Source organism: Anomaloglossus baeobatrachus, chromosome 4 (assembly GCF_048569485.1).
Source record: "Anomaloglossus baeobatrachus isolate aAnoBae1 chromosome 4, aAnoBae1.hap1, whole genome shotgun sequence".
Lineage (NCBI taxonomy): Eukaryota > Metazoa > Chordata > Amphibia > Anura > Aromobatidae > Anomaloglossus > Anomaloglossus baeobatrachus.
In genome coordinates, this window is record NC_134356.1 from 531,734,314 (window position 1) to 531,755,383 (window position 21,070).

The window sequence follows — 21,070 nt, forward strand, 5'->3', positions numbered from 1 at the left end:
TATTGCATCATGTGAAACTGTGTAAAAGTATTAAAATCTGACACACACATTCCAGCAGTATTCAGCTAGTGCTCACTGTGGAAAGCTATTACTCTCAATCAGAAGCAAACAAATTGACCCAATATACATATAAGGAGGCAAAACAGTACACCAAACTCTTGGTCATGCCAAAGCTGCAAGGAAGACTTCTCATTTTTATATGAATAAAAAGTTATTTTCTCAGACCTTGTACCAATGACAGATAAAGTGCAATCATGATTTACATAGGAACGCAATAAAAATACATAACCCAGAAACTGCATTTCTATACTGATGGTGCTTCTGGTTCTGTATTCATGTACTGGTTGTGGTTCTGGTGATGTCATTCTGTACTTATGATGGTTTTGGCACTGTTTCAGGTATTGATGCTGGTTTTGATGATGTATTCATGTATTGATAATGATTGTGGTTCTGTACTCATGTACGGAGGGTGTTTTTGGTGCTGTATTCATGTACTGATGTCATTTCCGATGATGATTGTGATGCTATTTTTCTACACTTATGATGGTTCTGGTCAAGTATTAACCCCTTCACGACCGTGGGCAGTAAAATTACGTCCTATTTTAACGTAACTTAACGACCAGGGACGTAACTTTACTGCCTAAAGTTCATTTGATTGCCGTGGCCATAGCAAAGGCTTTCAAATGATGTCCCCTGCTGTTTCTTACAGCAGGGGACCTTTGCTTGACCCCATGGGGGGTGGCATCGCCACCCCCCAACGACGATCGATGTGATTGGCTGTTCAAATCTGAACCGCCAACCACATCGTTCGCACTAATTTCGGCAAAAATAATGCCTGAATTAGTGCGATACTGTGAGATCCGGCTATGAGATGCTGTAGCAGCTGCAGCATATCATAGGTGGACCTCAAACATGTCGCCTCCAGCCCCTGCAGCACTGATTGGAGCGATCGTGCTATGACGCGCAATCGCTCCAATCAGTGTGCAGTGAAGCAGTCTGATCTGCAGGTGGCCGCCCTCCCCAGGCCTGTGCTGGTCTGGGAAGCCCTCCCCTAACATGTCTGCAGCGTGGACTTGCTGGTACTTGTGGTACCATGCCACCGCTGCTGCCGTCACTGATGTCACCGCTTCAGCTCCTGCTCCACGTGAGTACTGTGCTCACCTTGCAGCCCATGTGCGCTCCCGTGACGCCCCCTGCGCGCTCCCGTGATGGCCCCTGCCCGTGCCTCCCTGCGATCTGCCCCCCCACTCCCCGATCTGCCCCCCGACATCCCGATCTGCTCCCCCCGCGATCTGCCTGCCTCCCCCATGATCTCTATTCTGCTTCTGCTGCTCCTTCTCTGGTATCCCACTCCCCCTCTGCTCTCCCCACTCCCCCACTGCTTTCCCCCTACCCCTCTGCTCTCCCCCCGTCCTCTTACCTGTCTTCACCGGGTCGTCCGAGGTCTTCACTGGCCCGATCACATCTGCCTCCATCGCTGGGTCCTTCCTGGGTATTCTGCAGAGCTGTCCAACGTCCCGCCTGCTGCTCTTGTAAAGCTGTCCATCTCGCTTGCCTTCTGTTCCTCCTGCAGTTCTTCTGGTCAGTGATCCTCCTGCTAATCCTCTGGGTACTGTGAGTATAACTTTTTTTTTTTTTTTCCTGTATCCTGTCCATTGTTACACCTCATCTTTCCGTGTGTCCCGCCGAGCGCTGATCAGGGATGCAGATAACGTATCTGCATCCGTGGTCCGTTTTTGGTGGGACTTTTTTTTCCGTATCCCCAACGCTTTTTGTATCGCATCAGTCCGTGCATCCCGCCGAGTGCTGATCAGGGATGCACATAATGTATCTGCATCCCTGCTCAATTTTTGGCGTGACTTTTTTTTTCCGTATCCCCGACGCTTTTTGTATCGCATCCGTCCATGCGTCCCGCCAAGCGCTGATCAGGGATGCACATAACGTATCTGCATCCCTGCTCAATTTTTGGCGTGATGTTTTTTTTTTCCGTATCCCCGACGCTTTTTGTATTTCATCCGACCGTGTGTCCTGCAGCGGCCGATCAGTGCACCGCGTCTGTGCGTTTGAAAAGTCAAATGGCGTTCCTTCTCTTCTGAGCCCCGCCATGCGCCTAAACAATTGATTTCCACCACATATGAGGTATCATCGTACTCGGGAAAAATTGCACAATACGTTTTATGGTGCATTTTTTCCTGATACCGTTGTAAAAAAAAAAGCTACCTGATTGATGCAAAAATGTTGTGGTTAAAAAAAAAAACTAAAATAATTTTCACGGTTCAACGTTATCAACTTCTGTGGAGCCCCTGGGGGTGCAAGGGGCTCACCAAACATCTAGATAAATTCCTTGAGGGGTCTAGTTCCAAAATGGGGTTATTTGTGGGGGGGCACCACTATTTAGGCACCATAGGGGGTCTCCAAACGTGACATGGCGTCTGCTAATGATTCCAACTAATTTTGCTGTCAAATGGTGCTCCTTCTCTTCTGAGCCACACCATGTGCCCAAACAATTACTTTCCACCACATGTGAGGTATCTGCATACTCAGGAGAAATTGCACAATACGTTTTATGGTGCATTTTTTCCTGATACCCTTGTGAAAAAAAAGCTACCTGGTTCAAGTAACATGTTTGTGGTGGAAAAAAAAAAAGTGTATTCATGGCTCAACATTATCAACGTCTGTGGAGCCCCTTGGGGCTCGCTAAACATCTAGATAAATTCCTTGAGGGGTCTAGTTCCAAAATGGAGTCACTTGTGGAGGAGTTCCACTGTTTAGGCACCATAGGGGGTCTCCAAACGTGACATGGCGTCCGCTAATGATTCCAACCAATTTTGCTGTCAAATGGTGCTCCTTCTCTTCTGAGCCCCGCCAAGCGCCCAAACAATTACTTTCCACCACATATGAGGTATCGTCATACTCAGGAAAAAATGCACTATAAATTTCATGGTGCATTTTTTCCTGATACCCTTGTGAAAAAAAAGCTAGCTAGTTGAAGCAACAGTTTTGTGGTGAAAATTTTTTTTTTTTTCACGGCTCAACATTATAAACTTCTGTGATTCCCATAGGTGTTCAAAGTGCTCACCAAACATCTAGAAAAATTATTTGAGGGCTCTAGTTTCCAAAATGAGGTCACTTGTGGGGGAGCTCCATTGTTTAGGTACCTCAGGGGGTCTTCAAATCCGACATGGCGTCCGCTAATGAGTGCAGCTAATTTTGCACTCAAAAATTCAAATGGCGCTTCTTGCCTTCCGAGCCCTGCCCATGTCCAAACATTTGATTTCCACCACATATGAGGGATCTGCGTACTCAGTCAGGAGAAAATGCACAATACATTTTGTGCTGCATTTTTTCAAAATACCCTTGTGAAAAAAAAGCTACCTAGTTGAAGCAACAGTTTTGTGGTAAAAAAAAAAAAAATCTTTTCACGGCTCAACGTTATAAACTTCTGTGAAGCCCCCAGGGGTTCAAAGTGCTCACCAAACATCTAGAAAAATTATTTGAGGGCTCTAGTTTCCAAAATGGGGTCATTTGTGGGGAGCTCCATTGTTTAGGCACCTCAAGGGGTCTTCAAACCCGACATGGCGTCCGCTAATGAGTCCAGCTAATTTTGCGTTCAAAAATTCAAATGGCGCTGCTTCCCTTCCGAGCTCTGCCGTGCGCCCAAACAATTGATTTTTACCACATATCAGCATACTCAGGAGAAAGTGCACAATAAATTGTATGGTGCACTTTCTCTTTTCTCCCTTGTGAAAATGAAAATTTTATGGCTAAAGTAACATTTTTGTGTTAAAAAGTAAAATTTTCATTTTTTTCCTTTCACATTGCTTTGGTTCCTGTGAAGCACCTAAAGGGTTAATAAACTTCTTGGATGGGGTTTTGAGCAGTGTGAGGGGTGCAGTTTTTAGAATGGGGTCACTTTTTGGTATTTTCTGTCACCTCGGCCTCTCAAAGTCACTTCAAAAGTGATGTGGTCCCTAAAAAAAATTATTTTGTAAATTTTGTTGGAAAAATGAGAAATTGCTGATGAACTTTGACCCCTTCTAACTTCCTAACGAAAAAAAAATTTTGTTTCGAAAATTGCGCTGATGTAAAGTAGATATGTGGTAAATTTTATTTAGTAACTATTTTGTGTGACATAACTCTCAGATTTCTGGGCATAAATTTTCAAAGTTTGAAAAGTGTGAAATTTTCGCAAAATTTCCTAAATTTTCACAAATAAACGCAAAAAATATCGGCCTAAATTTACCACTGACATGAAGTACAATATGTCGCGAAAAAACAATCTCAGAATCGCTAGGATCCGTTGAAGCATTCCAGAGTTATAACCTGTCAAAGTGACACTGGTCAGAATTGCAAAAAATGGCCCGGTCATTAGGGTGTTTTAGTGGCCGGGGGTGAAGGGGTTAATGTGCTGATGGTGGCTCTGGTGATATATTCCTTAACTGATGATGGTTCTGGCACTGCAGTCATTGCATTGATAGTGGTTCTAATTAATAATTCCTGCATTGATTATGTGGCTCTGTATTCATGTACTGATGGTAGTTATGGTGCTGCATTCATGTACTAATGGCAGTTGTGGTTATGTATTCATGTACTGATGATGATTCTGATGCTGTTTTGCTATACCAAGTGTGGTTCTGGTGCTGTATTCATGTATAGATGGAGGTTTTGATTATGTTTTTATATACTAGTGATGATTATAGTTCTGTAATCATGTACTGATTGTGGCTCCAGTACTATATTCATGTACAGATGGTGTCTCTGTTGATATATTCCTGAAATGATGATAGTTCTGGTGCTGCAGTAATGTACTGACAATGTATTCCTCTACTGATTATGTGGTTTTAGTTCGGTATTAATGTACTGATTGGTCTGGTGCTATATTCAAGTACTGATGTCAGCTTTGGTGACATATTCATGTACTGATGATGATTCTGATGCTGTGTTTCAATACTGTTGATGGCAAAGGTTTTGTATTTATGTACTGATGGTAGTTCTGATGCTGTATTCATGTACTGATGATGATTCTGATGCTTATTTTGTATGCTGATGATGGTCTGGTGCTGTATTCATGTATTTATAATGGTTCTGCTGCTGTATTCATGTACTGATTGCGGTTTTAATGATTAATGTATTGATGATGATTATGGTTCCTTAATCATATAATGATGGTGATTCTCGTGCTGTATTCATGTACTGATGGCAGTTTTAGTGGTGTATTAATGCACTGATGGTGGCTCTGGTGATATATTTCTTAACTGATGATGGTAAACGTGCTGCAGTCATGTACTGATGGTGGTTCTGATAACATATTCCTGCAGTGATTATGTAGTTCTGGTTCTGTATTCAGCTACTGATGGTGGTGCTAATCCTAAGTTGATGTACTGATGGCAGTTGTAGCGATATATTTATGTACTGATGATGATTCTGATGCTGTTTTTTTACACTGATGATAGCTCTGATACTGTATTCATATACTGATATTCATTCTGATTCTGTACACACGTAGCAATGTCAAATAATGTTCTATGTTCCAAAAAAATGTACCTTTATTTCTTATTACCTTTTTATTTTAAGGGTGCGGAAGAGGTAAGTAACTGGATGTTGCCTGCAAAAATGGTCAGTCTGAAAAGGAGTATGATTTCCCTCACATAAACAGGAAACCTATTTTTAAAATGTTGAATCTCACTCCTTTCCAATGCCACATGAGATTCCTACCTAAAACGTCAGTCCTGGAAACACTGCAGAGGAGGTTGGAGTGTGTGAGAAGTGGGCTCAGTCAGGAGCAAAGTCAGCTTCACACACAGTAGATGTCAGCTATGTTACCCAGCTAGCATCTATCTCTAATAGCAGTAGCTGGAACTAAACTCTGAACCCTGCTGTTAACCTTCTTCCATATGCCATGTAGGGGAAACAGCTTGCATATGGAAGAAGGTGCTCTGGTTAGTGGAACTAAGCTACAACCTTTTTGGGCTAACTACGAAATGCTATGTGTGGGGTGAACTAAGACTGCACATCTGCCTGAAAACACCGCCCCTACCAACGAGCATGGTGACGGCAGTATCATGCTATAGGATCCTTTTCTTCAGCAGGGACAGGGAAGCTGGTCAAAGATGATGGGAAGATAAATGAGCTACCTACAAGGCAATCCTGATGGAAAACCTGCTATAGGCTGCAAAAGGCTTGAAACTGGAGTGTAGGTTCATCTTACAGCAGGATAACAACTTTAAACATACTGCCATAGCTACAATGGAATAGTTTAGATCAAAGCATATTCATTCAATTGTTTAAATGGCCCAAAGTCCAGACATAAATCCCATTGAGAATCTGTGGCAAGACTTGAATATTGCTGTTCACAGACTCCTCAATCCATTCTCACCGAGCTACAGCTATTTTACAAAGAATAAAAGGGAAACATTTTAGGCTTTAGATGTGCAAAGCAGGTAGAGACATCCCCCAAAAGAATTACAGCGAAAGGTGTTCCTACAAAGTATTGACTCAGGGGGGCTGAATACAAATGAACATCACAATTTTCAGATTTATATTTACAAAATATTTAGAAAACCATGTATACTTGGTACTTTGTGTTGGTATATACCAATAAAAGAACATTTAAATTTGTGGATGTAATGTGAAAAAATGTTCATGGACTATGAATATTTCAAGGCACTGTATATGTGGGCATTTGCATATTTAATTATCAGTGTTTGTGTGTGTTAGGTTCCCTTCACACGTCAGTGATTCTGGTACGTATGTTACTGTTTTTATACGTACCAGAATCACAGACATATGCCGACTCATTAAAATCAATGGGTCTGCGCACACATCAGTGATTTCTCACTAATCGTGTTTCTGTGCAGTGTACACGTTTATCCATGTGTTCCGCACAGAGACAAATCTGTTTTTCTCAGGCATCACTGATGTCACACAGACCACACAGTGGTGTGATCCATTTAACACGTACCAGAAAACACACGAGCCTGTCTCAAGCAATGCTGTCTCCGGACGCTGCTGTCTCCTGCTTCCAGGCCGGCTAATTATGCTCATTAATATTCACTGCACTGTGATCCGGAAGTAACAGCAGAGGGGAGACAGCGGCGGCTGGAGACTGCAGTGCGGTAAATATCAGCACCACGGACAGCAGGAGCGTGGACAGATGAATATAGAAATGCCTGATCTCTTTGTGCTATCACGGATACCACACGGAAAACACACGTGTGCCAAAATCATGGTACACGGAAGGCCATATGCGTATTTAACACATCAGTGAAAAATGTGTGTGTTTTTCACTGACGTGTGAAAGAGGCCTTAGCGTGTAAACATATCAGTTTTATTGTGTATGTTTTTCTGTGTTAAATGGGGTGTCTATTAGTAAATATGTACTGTATGTGTGTGTAAATGTATTTGTGAATTAATATATTTTCGCTGCATTTATAGCCCTTTAAAGGATTTTTCTTCTTTATTTCAGATATACCCATCTTTCCGCAGGTCGAACTCTGCCTCCCCATTAGTACCCCATTTTTTGCTGACAGGCTGCAGCAATAGTATTATAAGTAGACATCACTTGACTGCTGCAGCCAATTACTAGGCTTGGAGGTAATGATGAGGTATTCAATCCAAAAAATGTAAGCCTAATGATTCCATGTAACGCTCATGTAAGTTGTAGTCAATATGTGATCACTACAGTGTATCACCAAATGGTGGAGCAGAAATGGAGAGGCAGCATTTGAACTGCAGATAATGAATATAACTTAGTATTTTATCTTATATTACTGCAACCCTATGGAATTAACAAAAGTCCTTGGAAAATAATTTGTTCACATAAAGTTTACAACCTCTGTTTAACATATCCACCAGATCTATAGGTTAAAGGGGTTTCCCGGACCAGAACAAATTTTCAGCAAGGATTGTAGCATGCCAAATCCTAATAGTGTGTAATATATTCACTGTCAGAAATCGACTCTGCTTGCCAGTTCCAGTGGTCGTCATGTGAACCCTTATATGTGATTTTCATACGTTTACGTGCCATCTGGCTTCTCTTCTTGCTTCTCTGAATGAAGCAGGGCCTGTAGTTTTTCATTGAACATTGAGAAAATAAGGAAGCGCAACAAGTCAATACACAACTATGCAAATTCCATATGAACTCTCATTTGACGAGTGCCACTATTCTGTTGTGCATAACATTCTGTAATGTTCTGCCATGCTCTCCTGCAAAGCCCGTATATGTTGCCTTGGTGCAGAGCGTTTTAAAGGATGAATGCTCTGCTGGTTATTTCACAGCACAGGGTTTCACGCTGTTCCTGGGAGGTGCTCTCGCAGATGCTTCTCATTTCCGGTGATTGCTCTGCTTCTTTACAGACCGTATTAGCTCAGGATGCTGCCAGTCATACTTGATGCTTACAGTTGGTTCCCATGGTGCTCAGTGTTCAGATCTTGGTCTCTCGACTCTGGACTGCTGTTTGCTCGTCTCTGCCTGTCTTCTCCTGTTTCTGTTGTGACTTCCCGGCTTCTGACCTTGAACTTCCTCCTGATCATGTAATCGCCTGCTCCCTATATTCTGTACATACACTCCTGTATGTTCTTTTTATGGCCGACATGGTCCTCATATTCAATATACAATAGAGTTCACGGGGTGACTTTTGTTACACATGTTGTACCATCTGCTCTTGTATATATTTATATGCCTGTGGTTTCCGGCAATTTTGCCCATTTCTACCATGTATATAACTACTTCAATCTACTATGTATACAATGAATAAATATATGGTTCCTAAGTGATTGACTTTTTATCCACCGGGAGTTCTGTAATCGGTGTCTCTTGGATTGTGCCGCTCACCATTTACCTTAATAAAGCTTTTTTCACTTTGCAATTGGGCTTCTGGTCGTTCCTTCCTCTTTTTTTTGGTTCTTACTTACCACGACTTGCCCTAGTCCTTTCCAAACCTATACTTATTGATTCTCTTTGCTACAGTATGTATTTAATATCGCTAACATGGATTGGTTGAGAGTTGTTCTTAATACACTACTGTAACCCTGACCTTCGGCTTGTATCTCAACCTCGTCTTTGTTTGCCTCCCGTGTACTGTCGTGCCCTTCTGGTTTATGATCTCAGCCTGTCTGACTACCTCTCCATTCTCTGCATACTAGTAGAGTATAGCGCCACCTTGTGACAGTGATCACAGCGAACACTCAAACCACTTAAGATGTGTATAGAAGGAGGTGCCAAACTGAATTTTTGCTCCAGGTGCAGGAAAACCTATACGTGCTCCTACTTAAGGGGTTAATGATATAGAACAGTAAAAATATTTCCTTATATTAATGACATTTATTACATCAACTTTGTTTTACCAATATAAGTTTACTTAGATATAAATTAAGATGAGAATATAAAGTAATACTTACAAAATGACACATGGAAGTAATATCAAATATATTTATTCATGCTCTGATACCCATGAAAACATACAAAATCTTTCATTTCATGCCAAGTACTATTCTTGGAGTGAAGACAGTTGTCAATGATTGGTTTCCTTGTGATAAGTTGAAGATGGAGCTGAACAACAGTAACTTTTGTCAGTTAAGGCTACTTTACACACTGCGATATCGGTCCCGATATCGCTAATGTGGGTACCCACCCCCATCTGTTGCGCGACACGGGCAAATCGCTGCCCGTGCCGCACAACATCGCCCAGACCTGTTACACTACTTACCTGCCCGGCGACGTCGCTGTGACCGGCGAACCGCCTCCTTTCTAAGGGGGCGGTCCGTGCGGCGTCACAGCGACGTCACTGAGCGGCCGCCCAATAGCAGCGGAGGGGTGGAGATGAGCGGGACGTAACATCCCGCCCACCTCCTTCCTTCCTCATAGCGGCTGGGAGGCAGGTAAGGAGAGCTTCCTCGTTCCTGCGGCGTCACACATAGTGATGTGTGCTGCCGCAGGAGCGACGAACTACATCGTTACTGCTGCATTAACGATAATCGAGAATGGACCCCCATGTCACCGATGAGCGATTTTGCACGTTTTTGCAACGATGCAAAATCGCTCATCGGTGTCACACGCAGCAACATCGCTAATGCGGCCGGATGTGCGTGACAAATTCCGTGACCCCAACGACTCCGCATTAGCGATGTCGCAGCGTGTAAAGCCCCCTTTAGTCTATAGATTGAATACATATACGTTGTCACCATCAATAATATAGCACATTTATTTCTTATTAGGTGGCAGCACTGAGCAGGAAACCTTCCAGTTTTTAGACTTGCATGGTAGTTTTAACACGCACTTGTGATATTAGGTTAAAATGTACTCATAATACTTTGCAAAACTGGTAATACGCACATACCTACCAATATTCTTGCCATACAAGAAGTAGATATTGTTGTATATGGTGGTTGGACCCTCACAAGTTCTTTGGAACAACAATGCGATTAGCAAAAATCTTACAGTTTAATGTGTCATCTGATTTTTTTTTTTTTGCCTTCCTCTGGATCAACATGTTAGACTACGGGTTGAACTAGTTGGACTTAGGGGTACTTTGCACGCTGCGACATCGCAAGCCGATGCTGCAATGCCAAGCGATAGTCCCCGCCCCCGTCGCAGCTGCGATATCCTTGTGATAGCTGCCGTAGCGAACATTATCGCTACAGCAGCTTCACATGGACTCGCCTGTCCTGGGACGTCGCTCTGGCCGGCGACCCGACTCCTTATTAAGGGGGCGGGTCATGCGGCGTCACAGCGACGTCACACGGCAGGCGGCCAATAGGAGCGGAGGGGCGGAGATGAGCGGGATGTAAACATCCCGCCCACCTCCTTCCTTCCGCATATCCTACGGAAGCCGCGGTGACGCCGGTAGGAGATGTTCCTCGCTCCTGTGGCTTCACACACAGCGATGTGTGCTGCCGCAGTACCGAGGAACAACATCGGACCGTCGCGTCAGCGTAATTATGGATTGCGCCGACGCTGCACCGATGATACGATTACGACGCTTTTGCACTCGTTAATCGTATCATCGAACCTTTACACACTACGATGTCGCATGCGATGCCGGAAGTACGTCATTTTCAATTTGACCCCACCGACATCGCACCTGCGATGTCGTAGTGTGCAAAGCCCGCCTTAGAGTCTCCCTTCAACCTTAAAAAACTATGATAATATGATTTTATCTTCTGACTTTGGCTCTGATTTCTATCTCAGCAAGGATGGGTGCGCATGATCATCTCCTGCTCGATTCACATGGGGCTCAGAGCCCTGCATTCCGGGATTGGTGGGTGGGGTCGGACCCAATTATAGGGAATAATTTCCAAACTTGAGGATAGGCCTTTAAATAAGTTATCCAATTTCAGGGGAAAAAAAAAGCAAGCTGATGTTATAAAATAAAAAAATAACACTACATATTTCACTCATGTGAAATTGAGATACTCCTGTGGTTCCTGCCAGAATGTGACCTCTGCAGTCAACAGTAGCCTCAGTGGGTACAGGCGGTGCTACTGACGTCACCGTTTAGTGCCGGGTCATGATGCCAATAAGAACAGCATGTGATAGCTGAGGCCAGAAATTTGCTGCAGTGTCATATGACTGGGACCACCATAGTATCTGCAATCGACTGCCAGGGGATTGAAGAGGGGATCAGTAAGGGTTTTTTAAATAATATTATTTCATAACTTGGCCTCTCTTTCCACATATTTTACAACAACTGGACAACTCCTTTAACTTTGAGGCATATTGCTTTCAATTTCTATTTTACTAAGTATGTAAATCACAACAGAGCTTTCACTGTCAGCAAAATATTGTGTTTTACTGTAGAAAACGGCCTGGTGCTGGTTATATTGGCTCCAATTACATATATTAGTATAGGTGTAGATGACATTCCGAGCCTCGCTATTCTTCTGTGAAAAATAGATAAAAGGAGTATGGCCAGAGAAGACATCAATCACCCATTTACAGAATTAGGTTGGGGTCACATTAGTGTATAGCGTCTGATGGGAGAGCTTCATCTCCTCCATTGCCCGTCTCTACGTATATTGGACTGTCCTGATGACATCTGAGTGCACTCCGATATTTTACACACAGCCATAGACTTGTATGGGTGTGTGTGATCCGAAATACACTGCCAATCGCAACATGCTATAATTTTTTGCTCATGCCAATTTGGCATGAGAGAAAAATCACAGATCTGCTCTGCCTCATTGACTAACATTGGTCCGAGTACGATGTGAGATTTTCTCGCATTGCACTTGTCTGATTTTAATGCTCATGTGAGCGAGCCCTTAAATATCTACCGATAAGCCATCCCCATCACCAGAGTGTGAGTACCAGTTATCCACTCATCCTCACTGAGGTCATATACTTTTGCTCCTTTCATGTCTATGCTCCACACAAGTAGTTGAGTACAAAATTCAGCTATTTCAAGAGGTTCCTTAGACATGCACAGTCACGGTACTGCATTCAATTTAACCACAGTGAAGAGTATCAAGACCCCCAATCTAATGATTGTCAGGGGTCCTACAGGTGGGGCCATAATGATCAGACATTTATTACATATCTTTTGGATAGGTAAATAATGTCTTTCATGGGTACACCCTTTTAATGTCAGAAAAACAGGAGCAGATGCTATATTCACACAGGGAATAGGCGACTTCCTGGTTGTTGCAACCTAAAATTGGGCATGTAACTACTTTTAACCACTTCAAGGTTTCCAAATTGTGAAGTGGTTAAAAGATGTAACATCTGCACAGATGCAAAAGACAGGACACCTGCACAGCAATGTCATTTTATGGGGCACTTTTCCAGCACTTGTTCAGGTGGATTACGCGCAGAATCAACTTGAAAAGATGTTATATGCATACAGCCTAAGGCCTCTGCCACATTCACGTGAAATTCACGCACGTGCCGAGAGACACGTATTTCCCCTGCGTGTTGCGTGCAGGTAAGTACGTGTCTCTGGTACGTGCGGGCCACGTGTGTTCTATGTGTGCTATCCGCGATAGCACACGTAGAAAAGGTAATTATTATACTCACCTGGTCCTTCCTGATGTCCGCGCTGCTGTCCGTGGTGCTGATCCTCGGTCTCCAGCCCTCCCGTCTCCCCGCTGCTGCTGCTGCCAGACAGTGAAGTGAATATTCAATGAGAATAATGAGCGGCGGTCGGCAGCAAGAGGCAGCAGCGGCAGAGACAGGAGGGCAGGAGAAGGTGAATTAATGTTTTTTTTATTTTTCACTGACACGTGTGTTTTCTCCGGCGCGTGTCACACGGGACTGCATCCACACTACACCCGTGTAGTACGGGTGCGGGCCGTGTGACACCTGTGCTGCCGGCGAAAAAACGGACATGTCAGCGCTTTGAAAAACGCACACACGTACAAACGCACACGGACACACGTTCCGTGTGGTTTTACGTGTGTGTGCCTGCTACCATAGGGTAGCATTGCTGTACGTGTCTCCGTGCCGCCGGTACGTGTAAAAAATGACAAACACGTGCCGGAGGCCTAACAGAAATGAACAATAAACATTTTTGTTGCGCTTTTCTCACAATGGACTCAAAGCGCATCATTAAACTGTCTTTGCGCATCATTAAACTGTCTTCACTCTCTACAGCAAGCAATCACAGTGCAGCTTTCATTTTGTCTTCTGCTTATGAAAAATTAAAGCTATACTGTAATTCAGTGTTTTTTAGTGTTTTTCTGTTAGATCGTTTTCAAGACTTTGCAGTGTGTTCATACAATGAGGTTTCCTTGTGGGTTTTGTTTTTTTTTTCTTAATCACCAACCAAACTGCAACAATTTTACGGTAAATTTAGAAAACTGAAGCAAAGAACACAAGCTTAGTACACTGAACAAAAATATAAATGTAGTCTGCTGTCTCCTGCTTCCAGGCCGGCTAATTATGCTCACAAATATTCACTGCACCATGACCTGAAAGTAACAGCAGCGGTGAGACAGCAGACCTGTATACATCAGCACCACGGAGAGCAGCGGTGTGGACCGGTGAGTATAGGAGTGCCTAATCTTCTTGTTCTATCACGGATAGCAAACAGAGAACACACATGCGCCAAAATCACAAACGTGTGAAAAAGGCCTAACACAGATTTAGACAAATTTGTGAACAATATTTGAGAGAAAATGCCTTTTGTGTACATAGAAAAAGTCTAAGATCTGTTCAGCTCATGAAAACTAGGAGAAAAAAAATTAATTACATTTATATTTTTGTTCAGTGTATAGACTAGTGTTGCCCAACTCTAGTCTTCAAGGCCACAAACAGTGCATATTTTTAGGATTTCCTTAGTATTACACAGGTATTAGAATCATCACCTGTGTAGGTGATTAAATTATCAGCTGTGCAATACTAAGGAAATCCTGAAAACATACACTGTTGATTGGGCTTGAGGACAGGAGTTGGGGAGCACTAGTATAGACTACATGCTGGAGCTTCAGTCTGACTCCTCCGCCACCTGCTTGAGGTAGGTTGCACCCTGTCAGCTGGGATCTATACAGAGGAACATGGAGGGTGGAGTTGCTTGCAGAGATGTCTGACTGCTGCCAGTTGGCATTTAGTTGGTGATTATATCATCCTATATTTCAAAGGAAATAAAAAGACGACTCTATTTCTGCACATGAGCACATGAACTAGACTAGTTCTCAGATTGGAGATCACATGACTTAGTTGTCAGTTTATGAAAGGGGGAAATATATTAATGTAACTGAGCTAGGATTAAACAAATTACACAGTCAGAACATTACTGAAGAGTGACTGCGCTTTATATGTACAAACAATATTTGTTGGGAGTACTACATTAAAGGGAGCCTGGTATGAGATATGCATAGTACCTAGCAGTGTTTGTAAGGTATGTTTTCCTTCTCTCTTATGGGCGTTTACACGCTACAATATATCTTACGATGTGTCGGCGGGGTCACGTCGTAAGTCAGGCACATCCGGCATCGTAAGTTACATTGTAGCATGTAACAGCTACGTGCGATTGCGATTGAACGGTAAAACGTTCATCGCATGCACATCGTTCAATTCCTAAAAATTGAACGTGAGGTTGTTTATCATACCCGGGGTAGCGCACATCGCAGTGTGTGACACCCCGGGAACGATGAACAGATCTTACCTACGTCCTGCGGCTCCCGCCGGCAATGTGGAAGGAAGGAGGTGGGCGGGATGTTTAAGTCCCGCTCATCTCCGCCCCTCCGCTTCTATTGGCCGGCTGCTGCGTGACGTTAATGTGACGCCGAACGTCCCTCCCACTCCAGGAAGTGGATGTTCGCCGCCCACATCGAGGTCGTATGGACGGGTAAGTACGTGTGACGGGGGGTTATTCATGTGCGACACGTTCAACAAATTGAACGTGCCGCACATACGATGGGGGTGGGTACGATCGCATACGATATTGTATGCTGGATCGTATGGTGTAAAGCAGGCTTTAAACATACATGGCTGTAATAATGCAGCCAGTTTCTGAAGCAGGTAGTGCAGGCAGCAAGAATCTTATGACAGATTTGTTTTAACTGAAGCAATAATTAGACACATTAAGGGCTCATTCACACAAGTGTATTTTCTACATCTGAGAAAAATCATGCTAATCAGATGCTGATCAGAGTGGGATCCATTTTTCTCGGATGTAGAGAAGATAGAAAATAAGTTTCTCCATTTTCTCCATTCTGACAGTTTGTGAAAATTAGACGATATTTAGATATCATCCTAGTGCAGTCCGATTTTTTTTCATTGACTTATAGACTTAAATGCCTGAGTGGTATCCAATTCTCAGAGGCAAGTCGCACATGCTGCAATTTATAGAACCATTCTGTGTGCACAGCCTCAGTGAATAGTGTGGGTCCGAGTGTGAGCTGTGACCCATGTTTTGTCCGTAGAACGCGGACTTATAATATAATTGTCTGCACAAACCCTAATGCTAATCCAGATCTCAACACAAGTCAGCAATGATACCATTCCAATATTCATATGTTATATACTAATTTCAGTGCAAATTATGCTGCAGGATTCATAACAGATTTTACCCCTGTACACTGAAGGGATGAAATCTGTGTTGAAAATATGTGACATTTTCCCCACAGATTGAGCATGCTGCAGATTTAAAAATTGATAACATGCTCGTCTTTCTGTTACATATGGATAGTGCTTTTAAAATGCGTTTTATCTGTGTTAAACCTTGATTTTCTGAGGATTTTCATTATTATATCTGCTCCACACATTTACAGCAAATCCACCATGTTTGGATTAACTAGAACAAAATCTATAAAGATCAACTGCAAAAAACGTGGTACAAAAAACAAGAGGCCAGTTTGCATGACATGTTATTGCGGGACATTGACAAATGGATCAGTTTGAATTGATTTCCTTAAATTGCTCCAGTATATGGGTGACATAATGTTTGGCAACGCCCAATTCTTCAGCTTCATCATCTTCTCCAGGAATCTATGGAGATAGAACAATAAAAATAGCATTGAATCCCTAATTTAGGAACTTAGTTGCCATAGACTAACAGAACTGAATACTGTACTGGATTATGCGCAGTATCGACAACCAATGACATGACATTGTGGTCACTGTTCATTTAAAATTATTACACAAATGATCCTGTCGGCAGTTCCCTACTTGTAAAACAGGAACATTCTTATATAAAACATGTCATGTTTTGGCTGATTCTAGAGTAACTTAATATTTACTCTTGGGACTCTGCTTAGGTAGAAAGTCCTAAATCCTAATATGAGGCAGAGGTATGTATTAGACAAACCTTAGGCTATGTGCACGCGATCAGAAGACACTGCATTCTAGACGCTTGCGGACACACGGGTTTTCTGCACAGGAGTACGCAGCATTGGTGCCCACGATCAGGATTCTGGGTGCAGGGGATATTCGCTGTGTTCTTCCGCTAAGAAGAATTGCATCCCCACAAGCATAAATTGACATGCTGTGGCTCGTGAAACCGCTCCGCAAGTCACTTTATGCTGCGTAGTGAGAAGCATAGTGGGCAGGAGACTTCTATCAATCCCATACACTGTGCTTGTACCGTACAGTGCAGCAAAAACACGTTGCATCCAAAACGCTGCTAACACTGATCATATGCACATACCCTGCTGGAACTGTGATTACAGCATGGGGACATTTGTTGAACTAGTTGTGTAATAAAATTTTATATATATATATATATATAGATTTTTATATATATATATAGATATATATATATATATATATACATATACAGTACCGACCAAAAGTTTGGACACACCATCTCATTCAAAGAGTTTTCTTTATTTTCAGGACTCTTAAAATTGTAGATTCACATTGAAGGCATGAAAACCATGATTTAAAACATGTGCAATGAAATACTTAAAAAACTGTGAAACAACTGAAAATATGTCTTATATTCTAGGTTCTTCAAAGTAGCCACCTTTTGCTTTCCTTACTACTTTGCACACTGTTGGCATTCTCTTGATGATGTTCAAGAGGTAGTCACCGGTAATGGTTTTCCAACAGTCTTGAAGGAGTTCCCAGAGATGCTTAGCACTTGTTGGCCCTTTTGCCTTCACTCTGCGGTCCAGCTCACCCCAAACCATCTCGATTGGGTTCAGGTCTGGTGATTGTGGAGGCCAGGTCATCTGGCGTAGCATCCCATCACTCTCCTTCTTAGTCAAGTAGCCCTTATACAGCCTGGAGGTGTGTTTGGGGTCATTGTCTTGTTGAAAAATAAATGATGGTCCAACTAAACGCAAACCGGATGGAATAGCATGCCGCTGCAAGATGCTGTGGTAGCCATGCTGGTTCAGTATGCCTTCAATTTTGAATAAATCCCCAACAGTGTCACCAGCAAAGCACCCCCACACCATCACACCTCCTCCTCCTCCATGCTTCACGGTGGGAACCAGCCATGTAGAGTCCATCCGTTCACCATTTCTACAAAGACACAGTGGTTGGATCCAAAGATCTCAAATTTGGACTCATCAGACCAAAGCACAGATTTCCACTGGTCTAATGTCCATTTCTTGTGTTCTTTAGCTCAAACAAGTCTCTTCTGCTTGTCGCCTGTCCTTAGCAGTGGTTTCCTAGCAGCTATTTTACCATGAAGGCCTGCTGCACAAAATCTCCTCTTAACAGTTGTTCTAGAGATGAGAAGGTGTGTCCAAACTTTTGGTCTGTACTACATATATATATATATATACATATATATATATATATATTATAATATATGTTGTGACGCAGTAAGGGGTATGGTGGTAGATTGAAGATATATTTCTCCCATTTCTCTGACACTGGGGAGCAGCAGAGAAGAGGTAAAGGCCTGGCCTCTGGACCTTCTCTGCCATTCCGGGTTTTTGGGGCAATGCTGGGTTAGACAGCTGAAGGAATTAAGAGGACAGTATAAATAATCATCCCGTACTCCTCAGTGTGTGGTGGTGTTTTGGCTGGAAAAGCTGAAGTATGGTTTCTGGGAACATCATACCTGAACGGACTGGCACATCCGGGTCCTAATCTATGACATTTGATAAGCTGGACTTTTGCTTTGCATTCCTGTCTGATGTACGTTTTTCATTTTACTACTACTGTGAATAAAACCTTGAGTTTAGCTGGAAACCTGTGTGGGCCTCTTTACTGTGTACCTGCCACGGCCTACCAGAGCTAATCCCCCCAATTTATATTGTATACATCACATAGTGAAGATAAGTTAAAAGAAATGGGTCAACAGAAAATGACCTATTGTTTAAATTAGGATTGTTTTGGGTATTCTTTTTTAAAATGTCACAATCTATATCAATTCAAATAGGAAATGGAGTAATTTTAAATCTGGCCACTGTCTTTTTTGAGACTTTAACTTCCAATTATCATTTCAGGAAACAACAAATGTAGCGAGCAAAAATGATCACAGCTGATCCTGTCTATTGTATTGGTGTATGAAATGAGCTACTGCAAAGATCATTGTGAAGAGAGGAGGAGCAGGTGAGCTGTGATATCACATATTGTAATTGTTGGATCCTGTGTGATCAGCCGTCTATGTAGGTGTTACCTGTCATAATCCCACTTATGTTACTCTGGAACCTTGCTGTAAACTCTTCTTGAAAGAACAAGAGGTATGTCTTAAAAATCCACAGTGTCCAGTGTGAAAATTGCAGGACTACTTTTTTTTTTAAAACCTACATGTAATGCAAAAACCTGACTTAGGCTATGTTCACACACTGCATATTTTATTGCATTTTTGCGGTCACAAAGATGCTTGCATTTTCTTCCCCCAGCAAAGTCTATGAGATTTCTATTTTGCTATCCACACTGGGCAAATTTTTTTTTGTCTGCATCTTGGCTGTGTTTTTGAAGATGCAGCATGGCAACTCATTTTGCGTTTTTGAGCCTTTCCAGTTAATAGATTTGACTTAAGAAACACATTGGGCAAAATGCAGTAAACAATTTTTGATGCGTTTTTGCCACGGCTGCGTTTTTTGGGGTCAAAAACGCTGCATCTTTATGGTTAGAAAAGATGCACTGTGTGAACATAGCCTTAAACATTAAGTTATTTTCTGATTATACACTACATATAAGTCAGAGGCAAGTTGTCTAATGTAGCTTCTTTAGCTGTAACTAATATTTGATGATTCCAGCCAAATATGGCTTATAATTCTCTATTTGTAGTGAGCTTTGTTGCCAAAATGTAATTTTAATTTTTTTATTTTTCATCAATTATAGAAATTGTTAATTGTGTACCCAAAAATGCAAATAAATATACAATATCTTTCACTTACATTTCTGAAAAAAATCACTAATATGTATTGCCACAATATATAACATTCCTATAATGGACCAAAAAGAATTGACCCTATAACTTAGCATACATTTTCCAACATTTCCATGTTGTCTTTTTTTTGCATTTTGGAAACACAATTATAATTTTATTTAATTGATGAAAATCTAGAATCTTAAAATTACATCAACACAATAGGTGGCAACAAAGATCAATGCAAATAAAGAATTATAATTCATGTTTTAACATAAGTAGAGTATTATAACATGGGCTCCACAATTTCTGTGATTTTCTACTCCAGGATATTACCAATATGTCAATTTGCTTTGGTTTCCCTCAATTGCTCAATATATGAATGACATTTTTTGGCAGCTACTACGTCTTCATCAACTCCTCCAGGAAGCCTGTTGATATATCCTCTATATACTGTGTGTATGTATGTATATGTATATATGTGTGCGTGTATATATATATATATATATATATATATATATATATATATATATACTGTATATATATATATATATATATATATATATATATACATATATATACACAGTATATAAATATAAAATGTGTTACTGATGAATTGTAAAACTTATGACGTCAGTCAGATTAATATGATCAAGCTTATTTTTTGTAGTAGTTGTAATACTATACAGTGACTCTTACCTCCCAGTACACAACATCATCAAAGCAGTTCTCGTCTGATGGTTGCCCCCAAATTGGCAGCTTCAGGAAAAGTCCTACATGAGTTGAAAAGAGTAACATTAACTAGATACATTTCTTGAGAACATGTGTCATACTGTAGAACTACTGAGATTGCTGCCAATAGCACATGTTCAGTGTTTATAGCGGTAGTTCCTGTTTGTTATGTACTGAAAAGATTCAGTAGAACAGTTGTTGGGCAGTTTGTGGTGATAGAATATGCAGCTGTGCACACAGATAGAAGAGTTTATGCAGTTTTGGATAGACAGAAGAGTATATGCAGGGGTGGACACAAAAAAAGTATGCAGGGGTATGCAGGGCTGGGCATAGACAGAAGGGTATATGCAGTGGTGGAAACAGAAGGGGTGGACACAAAAAGAAGAGTATATATAGGGGTAAGCATAGACAGAAGAGTATATGCAGGGGTGGACACATTAAAAAAAAACAGTAAAAGCAGTGGGGGACATGGAGTAAAGGGGTGGACACAGCCAAAAGAGTATATGCCTGGGGGGGCATAGACAAAGGAGTATAGGCAGGGGTGGACACAGACAGAAGAATATATGCAGGGTTGGGGACAGACAGAAGAGTATAGGCAGGGGAGGAAACAAACAAAAGAGTATAGG

General features: G+C 41.9%; 1 protein-coding gene across 2 annotated transcripts in view; it reads right to left on the reverse strand.

Annotated features, from left to right (window-relative positions):
- Positions 1 to 9,314: 9,314 nt before the first annotated feature.
- Positions 9,315 to 21,070, reverse strand: part of RHCG (Rh family C glycoprotein) — a 217,559-nt gene continuing 205,803 nt past the window's right edge. For both annotated transcript variants that reach the window (XM_075345938.1, XM_075345937.1), the window contains exons 9-10: positions 20,412 to 20,485; positions 9,315 to 16,426 (exon numbers count right to left, since the gene is read on the reverse strand). In XM_075345938.1, coding sequence (XP_075202053.1) covers positions 16,331 to 16,426; positions 20,412 to 20,485 — 170 coding nt within the window. In that variant the 3' untranslated portion in view covers positions 9,315 to 16,330. The remainder of the gene's footprint in view (positions 16,427 to 20,411; positions 20,486 to 21,070) is intronic.